Source organism: Vipera ursinii (genome assembly GCF_947247035.1).
Source record: "Vipera ursinii genome assembly, chromosome: 5".
Classification (NCBI taxonomy): domain Eukaryota; kingdom Metazoa; phylum Chordata; class Lepidosauria; order Squamata; family Viperidae; genus Vipera; species Vipera ursinii.
In genome coordinates this window covers 37,604,685-37,625,978 of record NC_139518.1, presented here as the reverse complement: position 1 = coordinate 37,625,978, position 21,294 = coordinate 37,604,685, and the positions used below count along the sequence as shown (strand labels likewise).

The 21,294-nt window shown below is 37.4% G+C and overlaps 2 protein-coding genes across 4 annotated transcripts in view; both read left to right on the top strand.

The window, feature by feature from the left end:
* The first annotated feature begins 234 nt into the window (after positions 1–234).
* On the top strand, positions 235–13,095 carry RNF168 (ring finger protein 168). Its single transcript, XM_083364976.1, has 7 exons — positions 235–331; positions 5,147–5,494; positions 6,501–6,577; positions 6,800–6,976; positions 8,297–8,406; positions 10,574–10,661; positions 10,995–13,095. The coding sequence occupies exons 2-7, from the start codon at positions 5,194–5,196 to the stop codon at positions 12,027–12,029; spliced, it is 1,788 nt and encodes a 595-aa protein (XP_083221102.1). The 5' UTR covers positions 235–331; positions 5,147–5,193; the 3' UTR covers positions 12,030–13,095.
* Positions 13,096–14,945: 1,850 nt separating this feature from the next.
* Positions 14,946–21,294, top strand: part of UBXN7 (UBX domain protein 7) — a 31,016-nt gene continuing 24,667 nt past the window's right edge. For 2 of the 3 annotated variants that reach the window (XM_083363366.1, XM_083363364.1), the window contains exons 1-3: positions 14,946–15,039; positions 18,841–18,988; positions 19,983–20,050. In XM_083363366.1, the coding sequence (XP_083219492.1) occupies positions 14,967–15,039; positions 18,841–18,988; positions 19,983–20,050 (289 nt within the window). In that variant the 5' untranslated portion in view covers positions 14,946–14,966. Of the gene's footprint in view, positions 15,040–15,135; positions 15,267–18,840; positions 18,989–19,982; positions 20,051–21,294 lie in introns of those variants that run through there. The other variant, XM_083363365.1, reaches the window with a different exon arrangement.

Genomic DNA, 21,294 nt, shown 5'->3' with positions numbered 1-21,294 from the left:
GGGACAAAGGGAAGAACTTTGCAAAATTTTTGAGAGCTATCTTGAGAGAAGTCAAGCACTAGAAAAGAAATCCTCCGGCCGCTAGAGGACAGCAATTGAGGTCTCCGATACCATTTCGAGAAGGACGACACTCCTTTTTCTTCTTTGCGTCATGCTCTTCATTACGCTAGATATTGAAATTGAAAGCGCGCAAGAGAATTGGGGCGTGGTAAATCTGCGCTTGCGCAGTGGGACCAGCAGGTGGTGAATGTTGTTCGGTGCTATGATAGAAGCGGCAAGATGGCGGCTCCCGGGGACTCTGCTGCCGCCTTAGTATTGAAATATTGAACTGGTGAGGCGCGCGAAAATACAGAATAGGTTTAAGTGGCTTCAGTCCGGTGCAGCTAAATGGGGGAATGGGCTGGTGGCGCGAGCTCCGAAATAGTGCCTTGGCGGGAAATATAGGTGAAGGGGCTCCGGTAAGGTTGGCGCGGATGTGGGAGAACAAGCCAAGGTGGCACCGAAAAAGAAATACAACGGAGCGAACCAAAAAAAAATTTTTCGAGGAGGTAATGCTTAGAAGGAATTATACGGAAAGTGGCTTCCAATAAGCAAAGTGAATGGGGAAAATCGCTAACAGTTTGAATTGCACGGAAGTGGTTGGGTAGTTTCTCACTATCCTCAAATAAGGGGATGGTATATTTTGCTTCAGTTTCACAGAGTCTTACAGGAAACAAATTGTATTGAGGCTTTTTTGAGTGGAAGGCTTCAAATCAAGGCATATAACATTAAATAAATTAATATCTTATTAAAACAAGACTATTTTTATGGAATTGCTTTGTTGTTAGCTGCGACCCCATGGACAACGTTCCTCCAGGCCTTCCTGTCTGTCCTCTACCATGGAATTGCTAGTGGAGTACAAATCAAAAACTTAATGATATGGAATTGTATTCTGTATAAATTTCCTTTTTTCCTGCTAATTTGTGTTTGACATAATTTTATGTACTCTTCCCCTTTCACAAATGCCAGTGTTGAAAGACCTTCAATCTCATTGCAGTTGATTGTTCATCTGTAGTTTTGTTGAAGGAAAAGTCTTTATCATGGTTCAGTCCAAGCAAGGAATAAACAACATGGCGACTGCTTTAGGAAGAAGGTTACAGTTTATTGCATAGGAGAGCCAGACAGAAAGATGGTTCTAGCAGAAAAAAGGACTGAGCACATGTAGGGAGTGGGCTTTTATACCCTCTGGGGCCTTTTTGTTTGGAGTTATTTCCTGTTTCAGGCTTTGTATTTCCTGAGTCTGAGTGTGTCTTTCTGGTATTCTTGGTGGTGGTGGGTTAATCCTATTATGTCCTAAGGTCATATCCTGCTTTCCTGGGGCTGGGGTATGTAGATTTTAGGTGTCTTTTTCTTCCTAAGCTTCTAGCTCTAACCTTCCTGATGGTTTACATCTGCATTTCTACAGAACTGGTTTCTGCTTGGAGACCTGGGTCTATTAAGAAAACTGGGCATGCTTTTCTGGTTCTTCAATATCTTTTTAGGAAATATATTTTTCGCCCTTTTAATATTTCCTTCTCTGGGGCGTTGACTTCCCACAGTTTGTATGATAACATTCCAATATTCCATTTGCCCAGTATTTGCACTTCTATCTGGAATTTGTATCTTAACTAATTTTTTGCATTATTTGATTTCTATAGAAGTTTTCCTCATTTACTCTATTAAACAATATGCAACTGCATAGTACCTGCATATACTGTTATAAACAAATGGCTCTCACATCCAGTCTAAAGGTAAAGGAAATAGTTTCTCCTTTCCAGTCATGTCCAACTCTAGAGGCCAGTGCTCATCTCTGTTTCATAGCTAAGGGAGCCAGTGTTTTCCGAATAACAACAGCACTTAGACTGATATACCACCCATAGAGCTTTACAGCACTCTGAGCAGTTTACAGTATCAGCATTCTGGCTCTTCATTTTACCAACCTTGGAAAGATGGAAAGCTAAGTCAACCTTGAGCCAGTCAGGATCAAACTCCAGGCTGTGGGCAGAGTTAGCCTGCAATACAGCCTGTTATCTTCCCACTGAAGTGGTACCTTTCCTTGCATGCTTTCAAACTGCTAGGTTGGCAGGAGTTGGGCCAAATAACAGCAGCTTCTCCTGTTTCTTGGTTCTTAAACCTGGACTTTCAGCTTTCCAGCTGACAAGTTTAGTGTCTTTAACCGCTGAGCTATCGCACCCATGGAAGCATTGAAGCATTGAAAAATTATTTTACTTGAGAACTGCAGAAATGAGGCTGATGCCACTGGAATTCCTAACAATTGCTTACTGCTCCTTGAGAAACAGGCATTTGGAATTACTGCTAGTTTATGTATATATTCAAGTGAATATAGACTGGTTGAATTTAAGAACTAATTTTAACATTTTACAAGTATTGTCTCAAGAATCTTTCTGAGATTATGTTGTTAGAAGACGTTGATTTTAGGAATAATTTTAGATTTCCAGGACTCACTGGCAAACATGGCAGTCAGTATGACAAAACTTCTCAGTTTATTTATAATTGGGGGAAGCAATATTGGCCTGTTTTACAAAGCTGTGCAACAGATTATGTAGATAATGTTTGTGAAGTGAACACTAGAAAGCACAATGTAAGTGCTAGAACATTTTCATTTTGTGTACAACATCTTTTAAAATCCTTCCATTAGTTATTTCAGCAGAGGGGGTGGGCTGCAGTAGCAGATACTTCATTTGTTGTTTCCCGTGTGAAATATGTCTAATCCTTGAATAGCAGATGAATTTTATTTATTTAGTCATTGATACCAAAGACCTAGTTGTGTGAATCTAAGATATTACATATATGACATATAATATTTTGTGGCGCAAATCTAGTGAGTTTCTATCTGATGTAGCATGCTGCCAAATATTCACCTTTATTGTACGTGGAACAGCAATATTACTTTCAAGTGTGCATACTTGGTAGGTAGATGACTGAGAAATTAGGAATGTGTCTACAAAGGGCCAATCTTGCAGCCCTATTTGTCTGAAATTATTGAAATGGCTTTGGGCTATGCTTAGATTCTCAGAGATTGATTGTAATGAGGTTATATTACATCTGAAGGAACAGTTTAGATGTCTTCCTGGAAGTAAAAGATACATGCTGTAACTAGTAATATCTCTGACAAATTTTGAATGATGTTACATACCTTTGCTAGAAAGTTGTAAGTTGTAAGAATTGACATTAGATGTCATTGTCCAAAATATAACAGGGCTGTTTTTGAATGGTATTTGGTAACTGCCTTTTTTATATACAAGTAATCCTTGACTTATGAGCAGATTCCGTTACACTACTCTAACTCTAATCCTTGGACCTTTTTCCCATGCCACTAGGTCGTACATCCTCCCCACCCATCACCGATCACACTTTATATTTAGAAGATCTCCAGAGCACGTATGAAGGAAGGAGGACATGCTACTAGGCCCATGGATGTCTCGGCCACATGGCTCCATCCCGGAAGTGGGTGCATTTTCAAAATGGCACAATGAATAATGGCCACTCTGCAAATGACACCCACTTCCAGGACAGAGCATGTAGTTCAGAGATGGAGCTGTGTGCTTTGCATCCCTAGCACGACCTCCATAGCTCTCGAGGTAATGGAAGCGGCAGGAGGATATTTTATTGAATTTCTTTTTTAAAAAAGGAATTTTATTGGATTTATAGGGTTAGGAATAAGATAGGGTTGGGGTTTAGGCAGGGTTGGGATCGGGGTTGGGATTAGGACAGGGTTGGGGTCAACATTGGGGTTATCCCCCAGTAACATTTTCACTATTTAGCAAAAAGTATATTGTATCTTCCAACTTTCACTACAGCTACAATGTTGCTTTTTTAAAAATAGCTATTGCTCTAAAATTCAATGGTACATAGTATTTCTATAATTATAAACAATTCCGATCAAAAATCCCAAAAATAAATGTCAGGTCTTTCAGTTTCAAGCAAAAAGTCTATGTAGAAAGAAAACTAGTTAAAGTCTCTGATCAAAGTAATTATTTTTGCCATCTCAACCAAGTCCATTAACTTTGCCATCCATTCATCCATTGTGGGAATCTATAGAGCTTTCCATCTGTGCTTACAAAACTCTTGCTAGTATGTGGAAATAGTTGTTGATGCATTTGAAATTGAGATCAACTTAGGCCGATCTTTCCACCTGATCTGGCTTCTTAATTTGAAGCTCAGTTCAAAACTATGCAATAAATATTTTTCAATAATCCTCTCATATTGGCCTTGTCAGTAGTGGTGGTTGCAATCCATGCTTAATGTTCCAGTAACAAGATAGGCACAAGTAACAGTGGTGCACAACATGGTGCCTCTGAAGTGAGTCTTCAGTTGGGGATGGGCCAGAGAGCTTTCCCAGTTTTTTGCTCTGAGAAGAAAGAAGGAAACAGGATACGAAGCACTAAGTCTACTCTTGTTTCTGCCATTCCACGATGAGGCTTTTAGTCTAAATGTGTTCTTCTGCATGCCACCATGTTTATCTGCCCTTGTACCTCTTAAGGAAGTGCCAAACTGGGAAATCAGCTGTCAGCCTACAACATGAGCTTCAAGTTAGAGGCAAACAGAATGTATGAGAATTATGGTCATGAATCACAATTTCTGTCTAGAAATTTAGCTCCACCCAAATAACAGTTCCTATTCTGAAAACAATATTTTCAGTTAGCATCACATGACTTTAGTTCAGTTTAGGATACGGTATTCTCTGCAATGGAAAACTGCTTTTAAATAAGCTATATGAAAATAATTGGGTAACACTTTTTCTAAAAAAAAAAGTAGTCGATGCAATTGAATTTCTATATTACATAATTGTGAAACAGTATCTTATATCTGTAATTTTAAGTATCTTCAGAAATATCTCAGGAGAATAAAAAGTATATTTGCATTGGGAAACAATGTATTAGGACTGCCAAATATTAATGTAATCTGTGAGGACATTCCTTACTCATAATTCATACATTTGTTTTTATGTTTTTACTGTAGAACAGTATTGTACTATACTCTTAGTGATAAAGCTTACATAGCAGGTAACATTCATACATCGTGTCAAAAATGATCTAACAAACACAGTTTTAATGTTGTCTTTTTATTGATCTGAAACAGATAATGTGCTACTGTATTTTTGTAGATGCTGATGATGTATTAAGAAAATCGTTTTCCCTTCCTGGACTGAACATGCCAAAAGAATCAGAGCCCCCACTCTCCTTGTCTGACTGTCATTGTAACATATGCATGGATATTTTTGTGGAACCAGTCACACTACCATGCCACCATACTCTTTGTAATGCTTGTTTCCAACTTACTGTGGAAAAAGCAAGTTTGTGTTGCCCTTTTTGTCGCCGGCGTGTCTCATCTTGGGCACGATATAACTCTCGCAAGAACACTCTTATTAACTTGGAGTTATGGGAAAAAATTAAGAAACATTTTCCAGAAGAGTGCCAACGCAGAATTAATGGACAGGACCTAGAAAATTATTGTAAGTAAAGCATTGCACTAGCTTGGTTTACATATACATCTGCCTTTGGTGTTCAGAAGTTTAATATAAAATTTTGAAAGAAAAAAAGCAAGGAAAAATTGACATTTAGCAATTCACTTAGTAGTAATAATAATAAACCTTTATTGTCAAAGTACAACATGTGTACATTGAGATTAGCTGAGCCTCCTCCCCGTGCTCTCTCCCCCCAACACACAGTGATAACAAACCCTCCATCCTACCACACCATGTGAACCAACTACACCACACACCGGCCTCCCAAGTCAATTCTGCATAAGATTATGTTCCATTTAAAAGTCTAACAGCCCACGGATAAAAGCTATTTTTCAGCCTGTTGGTACGGCTGGCTATATTCCTATATTCCTACCGGAGATATAGTCTTATAACTAAAAATATATTTAACTGATAAGAGAGTGACACATTTCTAAGGTCAGAAATTACTCTTCTTTATAATTCTGCATAAGATTATGTCCCATTTAAAAGCCTAACAGCCCACGGATAAAAGCTATTTTTCAGCCTGTTGGTACAGCTGGCTATATTCCTATAACTCCTACCGGAGATATAGTCTCTTAACTAAAAATATATTTAACTGATAAGAGAGTGACACATTTCTAAGGTCAGAAATTACTCTTTATGGAGTACGGGAAATAGACAAGTGCAATATAGGTTGTTAGATTTGTTGAATTATTTGTTAAACTGTAATAATTCAGTTAAAATTATTAAACTGTAATAATAGAAATAAAAACCACCATTGTTAAAGGTCAAATCTTGTTTTTCCTGGATAAATATCCAGTGAGGCCTTATTTTTTATTTTTACTTTTTGATATATTAGGTGTACTAAATTGCAAAGAACCCATGTTGATAGAAAAGATTGTATTTAAGTGCATGGTTTCATATATATTCATATTAAATTGCAATTTGCATCCTTAAAATAATTAGATCATAATAATCATATTTTGTTTCATCTCTGCTTTGTTTTCTGGACTAGTGCATATCCCTCAACCAATACATTGCTTAAGTAAGCCTGGAGAATTAAGGAAAGAATATGAAGCTGAGATCACTAAGGTAAAGTAGAAAGTTGAATGATACTCACTAATAGGCAGTTTTGCTAAGCATCATAAAATCCTGAGTAAGACCTGGATTGAGATTGTTTGTAGGTACTAAATGCCTATGCATTAAGCCAAGCCAAATTATAAAAGCTCTTTCTTAAGAAGTATTGAAATAAAAAATGAAAATTCTAAATCTATAAAATAACTTGTTAAAAATAATGATACATTTTGCGGTTAGGTGGAAGCAGAACGCCGTGCTCTTGAGCAAGAAGAGAGCAAAGCAAGTGAAGAGTATATTCAAAGACTACTAGCAGAAGAGGAAGAAGAGCAAAGGTTAACAGAAGAAAGGGAAAAAAAGATAGCAGTCCAGTTACTATCAGATGAAGTGCTGGCACGAGAACTGAGTTTCAATTTGGTAAGTTTGACCAAAATGACAGCTAAATAGGCTTAGTTAAATCTTCATAGTTTCTTAAATGGCATTTTGATGTAAGCATTGGAAGAGTACTTAATATACTTAATCAGAGGCTTTCTCACCTTTCTTCTGTAATCAAGATAAATGTAAAAAATGCTACCAGATTGTTAAATGATATACTTTGTTACTATCAGTTGCAGATTTATTGATTGATTAGATTTCTATCCTGCCTTTCATGTAGGAGTGTACATTGAGCTGTAAAGTGTTCCCACCTATTTTTTCCCACACAAGCAATTTTGGGAGCTTAGAGTGAGTGGTCCAGATTTATCCACTGAGGATCTATACCAAAGTAGATTAGAACCCGAGTCTCCCTGGTGCCAATCCAATACCTTACTGAGAAGAGGCTGTATCAAAAATCAGCCCCCTTAGACAATTTATTATATAAAATTACACTGAATGTTTGAATGGCTTGTAATTTTCTTCTAAACATTTCCTTACTCATTTGACACATGACTATTTTCTCTGATGTTTGCAAATTCTAACAGGAAGGTCTCCTTTAGTTTAGATCATGTCTTGACCTATGGAGTCTGACTTTTGGTACACTGTGTGTGTGGGGGGGGGGGTGTACCTTAAATATTTAACTACTTAACTAACATGTAACCCTAGTTGATCTAGTCTGGATATATTAAATTAATATATGTCTATTTGAGGTATAAATGATTATGCTTATTTTTCATTATGCTTGCTGTTTCCAACTAAGAAATTATTTATTTATTAGAAGTTGAGAACACCCCATCCAAAAGTAATATATAAAAGAAAAATGCGAATACTCAGACAAAGGCACATAAATATTTTGCTGTACAACAAATATCCTCCTCCTTTAAACCTAGATTAGATAAAAGCCAATATAATTTCCAATTGACAATCTATCACATAAATTGGTGGTGATGCCACTATGATAGTATTCTGGTACAGTAGACATGAAAGCAGTGTTGATACGAACAAGAAACTTTTTGTGTTGAACATTAATGCATCAATCTCTAAAAATGTAGGATGAGTTGTGCACATCAGCACTGCAACAATTTTTTTGTGATAAATCAGCGTAATTTTTTTGTGATAAATCAGCGTAATAATTAAAATCAGCTGCTGACTTTGGGACAGTGCTATTCTCAGCCCACCCAACTTCATAGGCTTGTTGTGGTGAAAATTGATAGGAGTATCAGGTATGTTTACTGCCTTGAATTAAATATTAAAAGGGCAGGAAAATAATAATAAATAGCAGTAGGCATGCTATTTATCTGTTGTTGTTTTTTTGCACTAAAGAACAGATCTGCTGAAGAGTCTGTTAAAAACAGTCCGCTACCTGGCCCATCCCCTTCTGATTACTGCAAAACATCAAAAAACAAATCAAGCAATTCTGGAGACATTAAGAAGTAAGTAAAATCTGGTTACATAGTCAAAGATAGATTAGTACAATACATGCAGATTTGTATAGTATAAATAGGAGAGAAAATTGTCATAACTGAAACGGAAGTTTGTTTGCCTTTTGAAAAAGCATCTTTGGGACACCCATGACCTGGATGACTGAGAATTTCTATAGGCATTTTGGATATCTGTATAATTAAGTTCAAATAAAACTTCATTTGGTATGTTAGAACCTAATTTACTAGGCTAATCGTGTTCATAAAGTAAAGGACTATTCAATTATCATAGTTTACGTTATTACAGTTCAGGTTTAGTTATAACATTACACTGTGATTACAAAAACCAGAAGTGTTGGTTTTATTGCAGTTCTTCTGGAAGAGAATGGGAAAGAATTGCTGACAAGCTTGTTTGCATAATATTAAATCATAGTTTAGGACTGCAGTCACTGATACCTGTTATATACTGCTCAAAAAAATAAAGGGAACACTTAAACAACACAATGTACTGTATTTAATAGTAGGATGTCTTATCTTGTGTTTCCTTTATTTTTTTGAGCAGTATATTTCATCATTTTTACAATACTTATGATAATGATATTTGAAGGCAACTCAGGAATTGAGCTAAAGGTATTTATACCATACATCTACCCACTATTAAAATCAAATCCATGCAATTTTCTTGGCAACATTTCTCGAGGTTTGCCATTGCAATCTTTCTAGACCTGATAGAGAGTGACAGGCCCAAAGTTACCCACCTAGGTTCTGAGCCTAAGACAGAATTAATAGGCCTCCCCATTTCCACTAGATCAAATGTGTGTTTCACTATTAAATTAGCCATTTTATTGATATTAGTTGTTAGCTACCCAGAGATGCTAACTTTTTGAGATGGGCAGCCATATATATCTCTAGAAATAAATGCCATAACATCTAAAACAGAGGTCTCCAACCTTTCCGGCCTTGTGGCCCGGAGGGAAGAAGAGCAGCTTCCAAATTTGCATGCGCAAATAGGCTGCACACATCAGCCTGGGGCTAGCGGCCTGTTTGCACCCATGCACAAATGGAGCCGCGGGCACTAGCGTGAGGGGGAGGACTGTGCACGCATGCGTGTGTGCACTGGCCAGCCATTTCTGTTGCCCGCTAGCCAAGAGCCATGGCCCGGTAGTGAGCCACAGCCCATAGGTTGGGGACCCCTGATCTAAAACACTTAGAAGTGTATCATTGTTCACATGGTAGTGAAATGTACTTCTTAGCAACTTGCACTAAGCCATCACTATCTGCTAATAAGAAAGGGGTCAAGCATTTCCTCTTTGGCAGCTCTATCTGAATTAGATAATTGATTTCAGATGTTTTTTATCAGAGTTTGTTCCTTTTTTTTCTTAGCTGCCATAGGAGCAAAACAAGATATAAATTAAATGAATAATAATTAAAGTTGAGCTTTTATGCCCTGTGAAACAGTATTGTGCTAGAATCTGTTCATAAACATTGCAACTATATGCTTTGCTTGATAAGGTCTGAATTAGGGCGACTGAAGGATGAGAAGCAGAATGTTTAGAACAGACATGTCAAACTCGCGACGTCATGTGATGTCGTGCGACGTATCGGAACTTTTTCCCTTTGCCAGCAATGGGATGGGCGCGGTTTCTCCGTGACGCTCCGGCCTGCGGGCCGGCAGTTTGACACCCCTGGTTTAGAATAACCTTAGGACAACAAGGTCTTATTTACTTAAGAGATGTAGCCCTGCTCCAATCCATAATATGCTCTCTAGGGCTTTAGATATCAGCAACTTACTTTGGAAACATTTTTATTCCTTTTGTCATATTTATTCAATTTCTATTCTATCCTTCCATTCAAGAATGATCCTTAGCTAACAATAAAAAAAATAAAAATCATGTTTGAACAATAATAGAAATAAAATAAAATAAATAAGTCTAAATTGTATCTGAATAATGTTTTTGGGAGCAGAGTAGGAACAAGTCACAGTTCCAAAATGTATGTACAGAAATTCGGCACTAATCCAATGAAAAGTAGAGTCTTAGGGTTACATTTTATTATATCCACTCTTCTGAGAAATTAAGCAAGTAAGTTACAGTATATTTAAAGATAAATATAATATATAACATGTTCTTTACAAGCTGTAAAAGCTTGCATTATCTTTTTCTTTTGTGCTGTTTTTAAGGTATTTATCTCCAAAGTCTTGTGGTTTCTTTTCTCCAAAGTTGCTATTTGGAAAATTAAAAGAAGAAAACATTGACTCTCTTTCTGAGGTAGGTATACGTATTAACATTTCTATACTATACTATACTATACTATACTATACTATACTATACTATACTATACTATACTATACTATACTATACTATACTATACTATACTATACTATACTATACTATACTATACTATACTATACTTTACTATACTATCCCATACCATACCATACCATACCATACCATACCATACCATACCATACCATACCATACCATACCATACCATACCATACTATACCACTGCACTGCACTACACTACACTACACTACACTACACTACACACACACACACACAAAAAAATATACGGATATTCTGACCTTTGTTTTTTTCCAGGAAAGCATTAAAGCTAAAACTCGCTTTATGTTGGAAAATGAAGAAATAAGAAAAGATATAACCATACTATCTTCAGAGACAACTGGAGAAGGAATGATGATTAAAGATTCCCCTTTAGAATCAACGGGTTCTCATTTAAATATATGTACTACATCTGAGTTCAACAGTCATGGCCCTGAATTATCATCTTTTTCTAGGAGTCACTTAAATGAATCAATAGAGGAACATGTTACCAATAGAGAAGACCATGAAACTGATTTTTTCTCAATGAGTAGTGGTTCCAATAACAATGACTTTGGAAATAAATTTTTTACAGAAAGTACATGTTTGCTGAAAAATCAGAAAAATGACAGCACTGAAGAAATCCTTATTTCTTTGACATCTAGCAACCAACAGGACAGCAAAGATATAACCTGTGAGGAAACGAAGATGATGGGAAACTATTCAATTGAAAATAAAAATCAGAGTTGCTCATTGATCACTAAAGAGATTCCAAAGAGAAAATCTCAATCTCCCACTGAATGGACAGTGGATTCATCTTTGAATGACAAAAGAAGAAGAACATCTGTACAAACTGAAGAGAAAGAGATGAATGATATGCAAAAGCAAATATATCTGGAGCAGCAGCAGCTTTATGAACGATATAAACAGGAAGAAGAAGATAGGTGTCTGGCTTTGAAAATTCAGAAGGAAATGGACAGAGAACAGAAAACACTAAATCGCAAAAAAGGCTCTGCTGATGAGTATCATTTGCGCCCTACAACATCTAAGACAGTTGGAAAATCCCCAGCTGTTAGGAAACACTGCAAAATCTTAAAGGCTTCAAACAGCCAGCCAGAAATAAATCAACCCAAACTACACAGACATTTCCACAGTGAGAATGAGAGGCCCTCTATCAAACACCAGACAAAAACATCTGTAAAAAATGGGAATGTTCTGAATTGTGTCCTCAACTCTGATTTAAAGGATGTAGAATTGCTGCCAATCAAGCAAAGGACAATTATCCAGATGTTCAAGAAATCTGCAACAAATTGAAATATTCACCGAAACCATTATAGATTAATAGAAATTTTTGAAAAACCTGCAAATGTTTATCTCTTCTGGTATTGGCTGTTCCCAGAATTAATGTGCTACTTGTTTCAGAAACAGTAACACCCGTTCTGTACCTTTTCCCTTGAATTCTTGTATCCTTTAATACATAGATGGTATCAATTAACTTCAATGTTAAGAGAGAAGTTTTAAAACCATCAGATAATATTGTTTCTCACTATTAACAGTATGTCATCAGAACAGCCACCATTTTCTTCCTGATTGCCTCTCCCTGAAATAAGTAAATTAAAAATAAAAACTATTTCAAGTTGAACTGAATGATAATGCTTGCTGAATTGTCATAACCATGCCACTTGTTGTCTGTGAACTTACAAGGCAGTGGTAAATGCCATCTTTAAGACAGGCATAGCCTAAGATACACTCTCATTTTTCTGTTTGCTGCAATTGTATTTTTGCTTTGCCAGTGATGTGGCTTACAGATTTCACCAGAAAACCAAATTAATTTTCAGTGGATTCATTTTGGAATTTTAAATTTGATAATTGTAAAAGTATCTTATAAGAGGCACCAAAGACAGTCAATAGGTAAATCACACTTTTCATTTGTAAGTAATTTCTAACACATAGTTTATATATGTCATTAAAATTACACAATTACTATTTCATTACAATTATTTAAGATGTTGTAACTCATAATTATCTCCTAAACATAGTTCTACAATAGTTCTACAATATACAACAGAGGTCCCTTTCTGATAAGGCAGGAATTGCTTTCCACGTTCTTGAAAACTTTGATATCTCAACATTTAGAACATTTAGAAAGGGTAATAGCAAAAAAAGATGCAGGCTGAAGTACTGATGTTTACTGTTACAATCAACTGTGCCTTCCTTTAGAAATCTGCATCCCATTTGTTTTTTGTTCAGCTTTATAAAAATGGTAATTTTAGTTGTAGCTGGGTTCAACAACTCATTCAGACAATGATATATAATCTGAAGGATTTACGTAAAAGTGACAGTACAATAAGTAAATAAAGTAATTATTTTTCAAATACTACATTTAGTGTTCTTACCTATCCTTTTGGGTTTTCATTTTTTCAATTTTTCTCTATTGCCATTATTGCATTCTGAAGAAAAAATGGATTGTCATTAGGTGCTTGGGTTGATTTTCAAGCAAATGATCAATTTGTCTGAAATTTCTGGGTTATCATTTTAAAACTAAAATCATATTTGAAACACTTGCATCATGGCTTGTGCCTGTGTATTTTTAATTCTTAGAATGAATATAGTTATGGATAAAAGCCAGACACTGAGTTTATCTGTAATGCTTTCAGCATGAAATGACATTTTTACTCGGAAGGAACTGATATTTTTGAAAAGTCACAATTGTTATCAAATGATAATTTCAGGATGTGGAGACAATCATTTTACAAGGCAAAAGGAGCTTCTAGAGATTCTTACAGTATGGAAATTCATAAGTCAAAATTCATAAGTCGTGTCTGACCCATCGCGACCCTATGGACAACGTTCCTCCAGGCCTTCCTGTCCTCTATCATCTTCTGGAGTCCATTTAAGCTCACGCCTACTGCTTCAGTGACTCCATCCAGCCACCTCATTCTGTCGTCCCCTTCTTCTCTTGCCCCTCAATCTTTCCCAGCATTAGGCTCTTCTCCAGTGAGTCCTTCCTTCTCATTAGGTGGCCAAAGTATTTGAATTTTAGCTTCAGGATCTGGCCTTCTAAAGAGCAGTCAGGGTTGATCTCCTGTAGGACTGACTGGTTTGATCGCCTTGCAGTCCAAGGGACTCGCAGGAGTCTTCTTCAGCACCAGAGTTCAGAGGCCACAATTTTTGGCGCTCAGCCTTTCTTATGGTCCAACTTTCACTGCCATACATTGCAACTGGGAAGACCATAGCCTTGACTATATGCACTTTTGTTGACAGGGTGATGTCTCTGCTTTTTAGTGTGCTGTCTAGATTTGTCATGTCTTTCCTCCCGAGGAGCAAGCGTCTTTTAATTTCTTGGCTACATGAATCTTAATCTACAACGGGTTCCCAACCCCCGGTCTATGGACCAGTACTGAGCCATAGCATGCCAACAACCAATCTGCACAAACAAGCAAAGCCCCATTGTGGAATGTAGGCAGCACACAAAACCATGCACACTCCAGTCCATGGAAAAACCTTTCTCCACAGAATGGGTCCCTGGTGCCAAAAAGGTTGGGTATCTCTGGTCTAGAAGATGTAATCAATGGAGTATAGGTCAACTACTTAATGTGAAGTGGTTGAGTGTTTTGGTTCTCTCCCATAAATAGGAGGAGTTAAATGCTCTCAGGCAGCTCATTCACTGGCCAGAAACTTACACTAATAGTAGAAGTTCTTATTTCCTCCTGCTTTTGTAGCAGTTCTTGGTCCAGTTGTTTCAAATACAGTTATCATTTTCCTGTGTTGCTCAGGACAGGCAGCCCTGATGGTATTCTCCCCTTTGAAAGTTCTGTTTTCCACATTAGTAGAATTCCATGTAGCTTCGCTTGAGTAAGTTCTCGTATTTGCGCTCAGAGTTCTTCACTTCTCGCCATCAAATTCATGTAGTTGGGAGAATCCAGACGCCTACTTAGGCTTAGGGTTATTACATTTGTAGCGACTGCCCCATAAGGCGGAATTCCCTTTGGGACAAAGGGAAGAACTTCGCAAAATTTTTGAGCTGCCTTGAAAGAAGTCAAGCGCTAGAAAAATCCTCCGACCACTAGAGGACAGCAATTGAGTTCTCCGATACCACTTCGAGAAGGGCTTTTCCTTCTTTACGTCATGCTCTTCATTACGCTAGATATTAAAATTGAAAGCGCGCAAGAGAATTGGGGCGCGGTAAAGCCGCGCCTGCGTAGTAGGACGAGCAGGTGGCGAGTGTTGTTCGGTGATCGAGGCGGCAAGATGGCGGCGCCCGGGGGCTCTGCTGCCGCCTCAGGGTTGAAAGGGTTAATTCAGCAATTTACCGCCATCACGGGTGAGGCGCGCGAAAACACGGAATAGATTTAAGTGGCTTCAGTCCGGTGCAGCAAAATGGGGGAAGGGGCAGGTGGCGCGGGCTCGGAAACAGTCTCTTAAAGGGAGTTTGGCGGGAGATAAAGGGGAAGGGGCCTCGGTAGGCCGACGCAGGGATAGGGGAGAAGAAGCTAAGGTGGCACCGAAAAAGAAATATAACAGAGCGAACCGAAAAAGAAGTTTGAGGAGGTAATGCTTAGGGGGAATTATAGGGAAATTCTTTTGTGGTGGTGAGAGAGAAATAAGATGTGCTCTCATTCGTTTCAGGGACCGCAGTGTGACATTTTCCAGGAAGAACTAGATTTGTAGTTTGGTTACTGGATTTATAAAGAGACGAGTAAATAAGATTGTAGTTCCGTCCCTCGAAATCCCAACCTATTTCAGTCCCAAACTGCGTGAGACAAAAAAGGATCGTCATCCGCCTTATCTGTAATATAAATTTGAAGTCGGAAAAAATAGTTATCAGCAGTCGAGCTAAATTCCATTTTAAAGGGCTGGTGTGAACGTTCTAACCGTGGGCGTTAGTATTGTAAAAAATAAAATATTCCCGAGGTATTTTTGCGTTTATATTAAAGGTTCGTTCTGACTATATGAAGGTCCCAAAGCATGATTATACTTAGAAGACAGAGGTTGGAGTGGGGAGAAACAGTTGTCTTGAGGGATGAAGGAGGATCCATAATACCTAGTATTTTGTTTGGAACAGTAACCAATCCATGCCAAATGTCTACTCTAATCCATTCTAGAATTAAAAGCAGAATATGACTGATTATCCTTTTTTGTTTGCTTTTTAATCAAAAGGTGGTGCCTCTGAAAAAAGGCTTCATCCAGCAAGGATTACAAGCCCTCCATGGGCAAATGCCTAAGATACCTAATATTTTTTAAAGCCTATTCGGTTCATTAAAAATGCAGCATGACACATGCCAGAAACATATTTTCTTGACTGAATTCTTGATTGTAAGTAATGTTTAAATGCTTCAGTCAGGAGTTTTCAGAAAGGAGCTTGGTTTAGGATTGGAGAGCATTCAGAATTTCTAGATACGGTCCCATAATAGAAAATATTATTTGGCGAAATGCTGGTGAACTAGTAGTTGGTGTTGACCTGGGAAAATAGGAGGAAGAAGGAGTATTTTGTGTGTCTGCTGCCTTTAGTTATTTGTAAAATGAATTTTGCCCCTATCTTGCCACAGTTGGTAAGTGAGTGACTGCAGTTAAGTTAGTAACACAGTTAAGTGAATCTGGATTCTCCATTAAGTTTATTTATTGGAAGGTTGTAAAAGTTTATCATATTACCTCAGGACACTGTAACTGTCATAAATATTAGTTGCCAAGCCTCTAACTTTTGATCACATGACATGCAATGGTTGTAAGTGTGAAAAACTGTCATAACTCACTTTTTTCAGTGCTGTGTAACATAACAGTCACTAAATGAACTCTTGTAAGTTGACTACCTGAATATAGACAGTTTTATTAGTACTGTAAAATATATTACCAGAAAAAATGTTTTGATTTCAAAGCTTTTATTTATTTTACTTCTGTTGCATTCAACTCAGTTCTGTCTCATATCTTATTTCCTTTCATATAAAAGGCAGAAGCTAAATGTAGAGCAACTGAGAGATGACATTGTTTTGTTTTACAGTCTATTGCACAATATTAAACATACAAATCTTTTTAATTGAACTGTGCTCTTGAATCCTTAAAATGAAGCAGGTATACCTCAGAGAACTTATATTGCCTTGAAAGGGGATATGAAACCCTTTAGACAGCCATGGTAATATTAAACAATCCATTCAAAAATGTATTATCTTAGTTTCTTTCACTAGCTGAATTTATCCTTTTGAAAGTTTTTGATATAGCAACTTGAACTTCAGCTCCCAACCTTTTATGGATTTCATTATTACCAAGATTTTTAAAAAGTTCTTACTGTATTCTGCCAAATCATTTCAAATATCTTCGTAACACTGTAGGTAGACCTTGACTTTACAACCATTTGTTTAGAGACCATTTGAAATTCAGGGTACTGAAAAAAGTGATTTATGACCAGTTTTCAAATTTAAGACTGTTGCAGTAGCTTCATAGTCATGTGATCAAAATTTGGGCCCTTGGCAACTGTATGACAGTTGCACTGTCTAGGGGTCATGTGATCACAATTTGTAAACTTCCCATCTGGCTTCCAACAAGTGGGGAAAGCCAGATTCAATTAGAAGTAGCAAGTGATTGGGTAGTTCTCATTTGCTAAAAAATAAAGGAACAGTATATTTTGTAGTATATACTTAGTCCAGAAATTCAATTCAATTACTTGGTTAATTACTGTTTACCTGTTGCCTCTGTTTGAAGCCCTCTGGGAAAGAAGAGTTCAACACTTCATTATGCAGTCTAATCTTAGATTAATGTAGTTAAATGTAATAGAAGTTTTAACATCCACGAATTTTCAAAATCAACACGAAAGACACTGTTACATCTATTTCAGGTGCTGTCTGTAATCCCGAGGACTATAGTTAAGTTTGAGGTAGTCTGTTTCTATGTATCACTATTATCCTGTTATTTCTGAAAAAAATGTACTGCACTAAGTTTAACTGTAGTAGTTTGTGGGAAAGGAAATATTAAGTTAAATAATATCTCAGATATAATTTAATATAGATGTAGAGGTTCTTCTCTTCTAGAAATATAAATAAATTTTTATTGTGGATACGAATTTGTTCAGGCTACTATTTGACTACCATATTTTCCGGCGTATAAGACGACTTTTTAACCCATGAAAATCATCTCAAAAGTTGGGTCATCTTATACGCCCAGTCGTCTTATACGCCGGAAAATAGTACATAAATCAATCGAGTGCCCCCGTTCTTGCAAAGCAACTCCTTAGTCCAGTCCCCCCTCCAACGTGACTCTCCCTTCCCACCCCCAAGAGCCTCTCAGCCCCTTCCCCTCCCCCTTGCAAACGCCAGACCCCGGGAGCTCTTGCATCTATTCCAAAGGGTGGGTGGAAGGAAAAGCCCCTTTCGGCTCCGGCTTGGCTGCAAGTCAGCGAGCCCGGGAAGGCACGCCCTCCCCTCTCACTGTGGAGGAAGCAGGGCAGGCTGGCATCTGGCGGGAGCCGGCAGGGCAGTCCTGCGCACGCACGCGCTCCCCGGCTCCTAAGGAGTCCTTGGGGAGCCATGGCAGGCGCTCTTCCCTCTTGAGGCAGCATCGGCGGAGCCGTCCGGCGTCGGGCAGGAGCCGGCAGGGCAGTCCTGCACACGCGCGCACTCCCCGAATACTCCATTGAGTTGTCTGTAATTAACAAAGGATGTGTGAGTGGAGATAGTAACAGAGAATACTAGAATCTGACAAAGGAAATTATATTGAAATGGTTTATATTTTTGGTAAAATTTATACACACAGAGACAGTTCTTCATGCAGAAAAGGAAAGGTAATATGATTGAGGAGGCCCATGTTCTAGAGTGGCTAGAAACTAATAAGGCATCTTAGGTGAGTCACTGTCTCAGCCCTAGTTGAAAAACTTCCCAGAAAAAGATAGGCAAACCACCTCAGTATTATTGCCAAGAAAATTGTACGACCTCTCTATAAATCATTAGGAATCATGATTGATACAAAGACAACAAAACATAATAAAGTACTTACAAGATTGGATTGTGTTGATTTTTTTAAATATAAAAAATAGTTATTGTAAAAATACATTATATTCACTTTATTGAATTAATACATTTTTCTCTTTATTTTAAAGCATTTGTTGAAACTTAATATGGTTTTCATTATGTCATAGGTGCCAGTGAAAGTGTAGGCAAACATATGCTTGAAGCATGCAACAATAATCTGGAAATGGCTGTCACTATGTTCCTTGATGGTGGAGGAATTGCTGAAGAACCCAGCACTAGTTCTGCAAGTGTATCAAACCTGCGACCACATACAGAGTACGTAGTGTTGTAAAGAGGATAATTAAATTATCTTGGAAATTTGTACGTATATTTCAGATATTTTTGCTTTTAAGTTCTTAGTTTTTCTTATGCAGCTGCTTCTATTCTATTGTTGCTCTGGGTATCTATTTAATCATCAAAACATTTAAAGCAGAACTCCTTTGTGAGACTTGTATTATCACTACCAATTATCAAAATTAACAGAGAACAATATAATTATCGTAGCATAATGATTCAGGCAACACCTTTCTAATTTATCTGGATTCTTTTGAATTTCCAGAAACTAAGGAAGAAAATAAATCTGCAGCATAAATTCTGCCATTTTCCACCTGACTGATTTATATGGCTGGATGGGATATGTGTGGATGAATCTGAGGTAGATGATACTTTACTGCAGACAGGAGTGATGCCTTGAAAGAAGCAGTAATATGTCCCCCTCTAAAATGACCATTTCTTAATCCAGTCATGTAATAGAGCAGGCATGTCAAACTGCCGGCCTATGGGCTGGATGCGTCACGACGAAACTGCGCCCACCTCATTGCCAGCAACGGGGAAAAGACACAATACGTCATGCGACGTCATGTGATGTCGCGAGTTTGACATGCCTTTGATAGAGTTACTGGTTGAATTCCAGTGTTTCCCTCTCTTGAGAAAGTTTTGGAGAAAGTGCTAAAGCTTCAGTTTTACAGAGTCTTATAAGGAAAGGTTGATTCTTCCTTAGGGATTTTTCAGATTTATTAAAAAGAAAGTGTGTAAACGTGTCAGGAATTTTGATTTGTTCCTGACATAAAAGGTAAAGACTAGGTCCAGACATTTGAGCACTTTTTCCTTTTGTGTAATCACAAGGGCAATTTCCATGCATTGTTTTTTTGTTCCTTGTAATAGTTTGAACACCATTGCATAGTTTCAGTATAGGTATGAAGAACAGATTTTCCTCTTGCCCAAGTAATACTGACATTTTCAAGCTATTATGTGCTTTTTGTCTTCGTAGAGATGAAGTGAGGGCACCTATTCCTCAAAAACAAGAAATTCTGGTAGAACCCGAACCCTTATTTGGTGGTAAGTTTCTGTTTGATCTTCAAAGAGTGAACAAAAATTCTTCTTTTTCCTTACAGTGGAGATGAGATCTTATAGTACTAAAAAATATGCATAACAGGCAACTTTCTTTAATACTTACTAAAATAGTTTGACTTTTTTATTAGTTCATTACTGTTACTAGTTTTGTTTTGTAAATATGAAACTGAAGTAGAGGAGTATTAATATCACTACAGTAGTAATTCCGAATAACATTCTGTTTAAGAAGATATCTTTTTCTGTTTAGTTATATACAGTAGATTTTTCTTGGATTTGTAAATGATAATATATACTTCCTCAAAATATGGTAACTCGGCCTGGAAAACCTGGGAGTCTTCATGTTTATCATCATAAGTGAGTCTTGGACTTATTTTTTAAAATTATTTCTGATCATGCTACAGGATTCAATTCATAAGGGGAGATTATGACTTGACAAAGCTGTAAATTATACGTTCATGCAGTCAGGCACAAAACTGCATGTTATAATAGAATGGATTTAATAATTATATCTGTTTTAAACATGTATTTCCTGATATGCATAATCTATGACATATGCTGTACTCAGTACAGAAAACATGGGGATAAAAAGTTTTTTCTGTGCTAGCATGTTTCCATCAGAGTGAATAAGAAAGAGCTACATACCTTTGGGTTCTTCTTTTCAGGAGTGGATGGTAATAGCAATTTGGATAGAATGATTATACATTCTTTTTCAAAAGTATCACAAATACATTATGCCTCATTCACTCATGCTCACCATTGTTTGTCACTTATACAACAATAACAACAACAACAACAACAATAACAACAACAACAACAACAACAACAACAATAATAATAATAATAATAATAATATAAAGTTGGAAGGGACCGTGGAGGTCATCTAGTCCAACCCCCTGCTCAGGCAAGAAACCCTATACCATTTCGGACAAATGGCTGTCCAGTCTCTTCTTAAAAACTTCCAGTGTTGGAGCATTCACAGCTTCTGGAGGCAGGTTGTTCCATTGGTTAGTTGTTCTAACTGCCAGGAAGTTTCTTCTTAGTTCTAGGTTGCTTCTCTCCTTGATTAGTTTCCATCCATTGCTTCTTGTCCTGCCTTTGGGCGCTTTGGAGAATAGCTTGACTCCCTCTTCTTTGTGGCAGCCCCTGAGATATTGGAACACTGCTATCATGTCCCCCCTCGTCCTTCTCTTCATTAAACTAGACATACCCAATTCCAGCAGCTGTTCCTT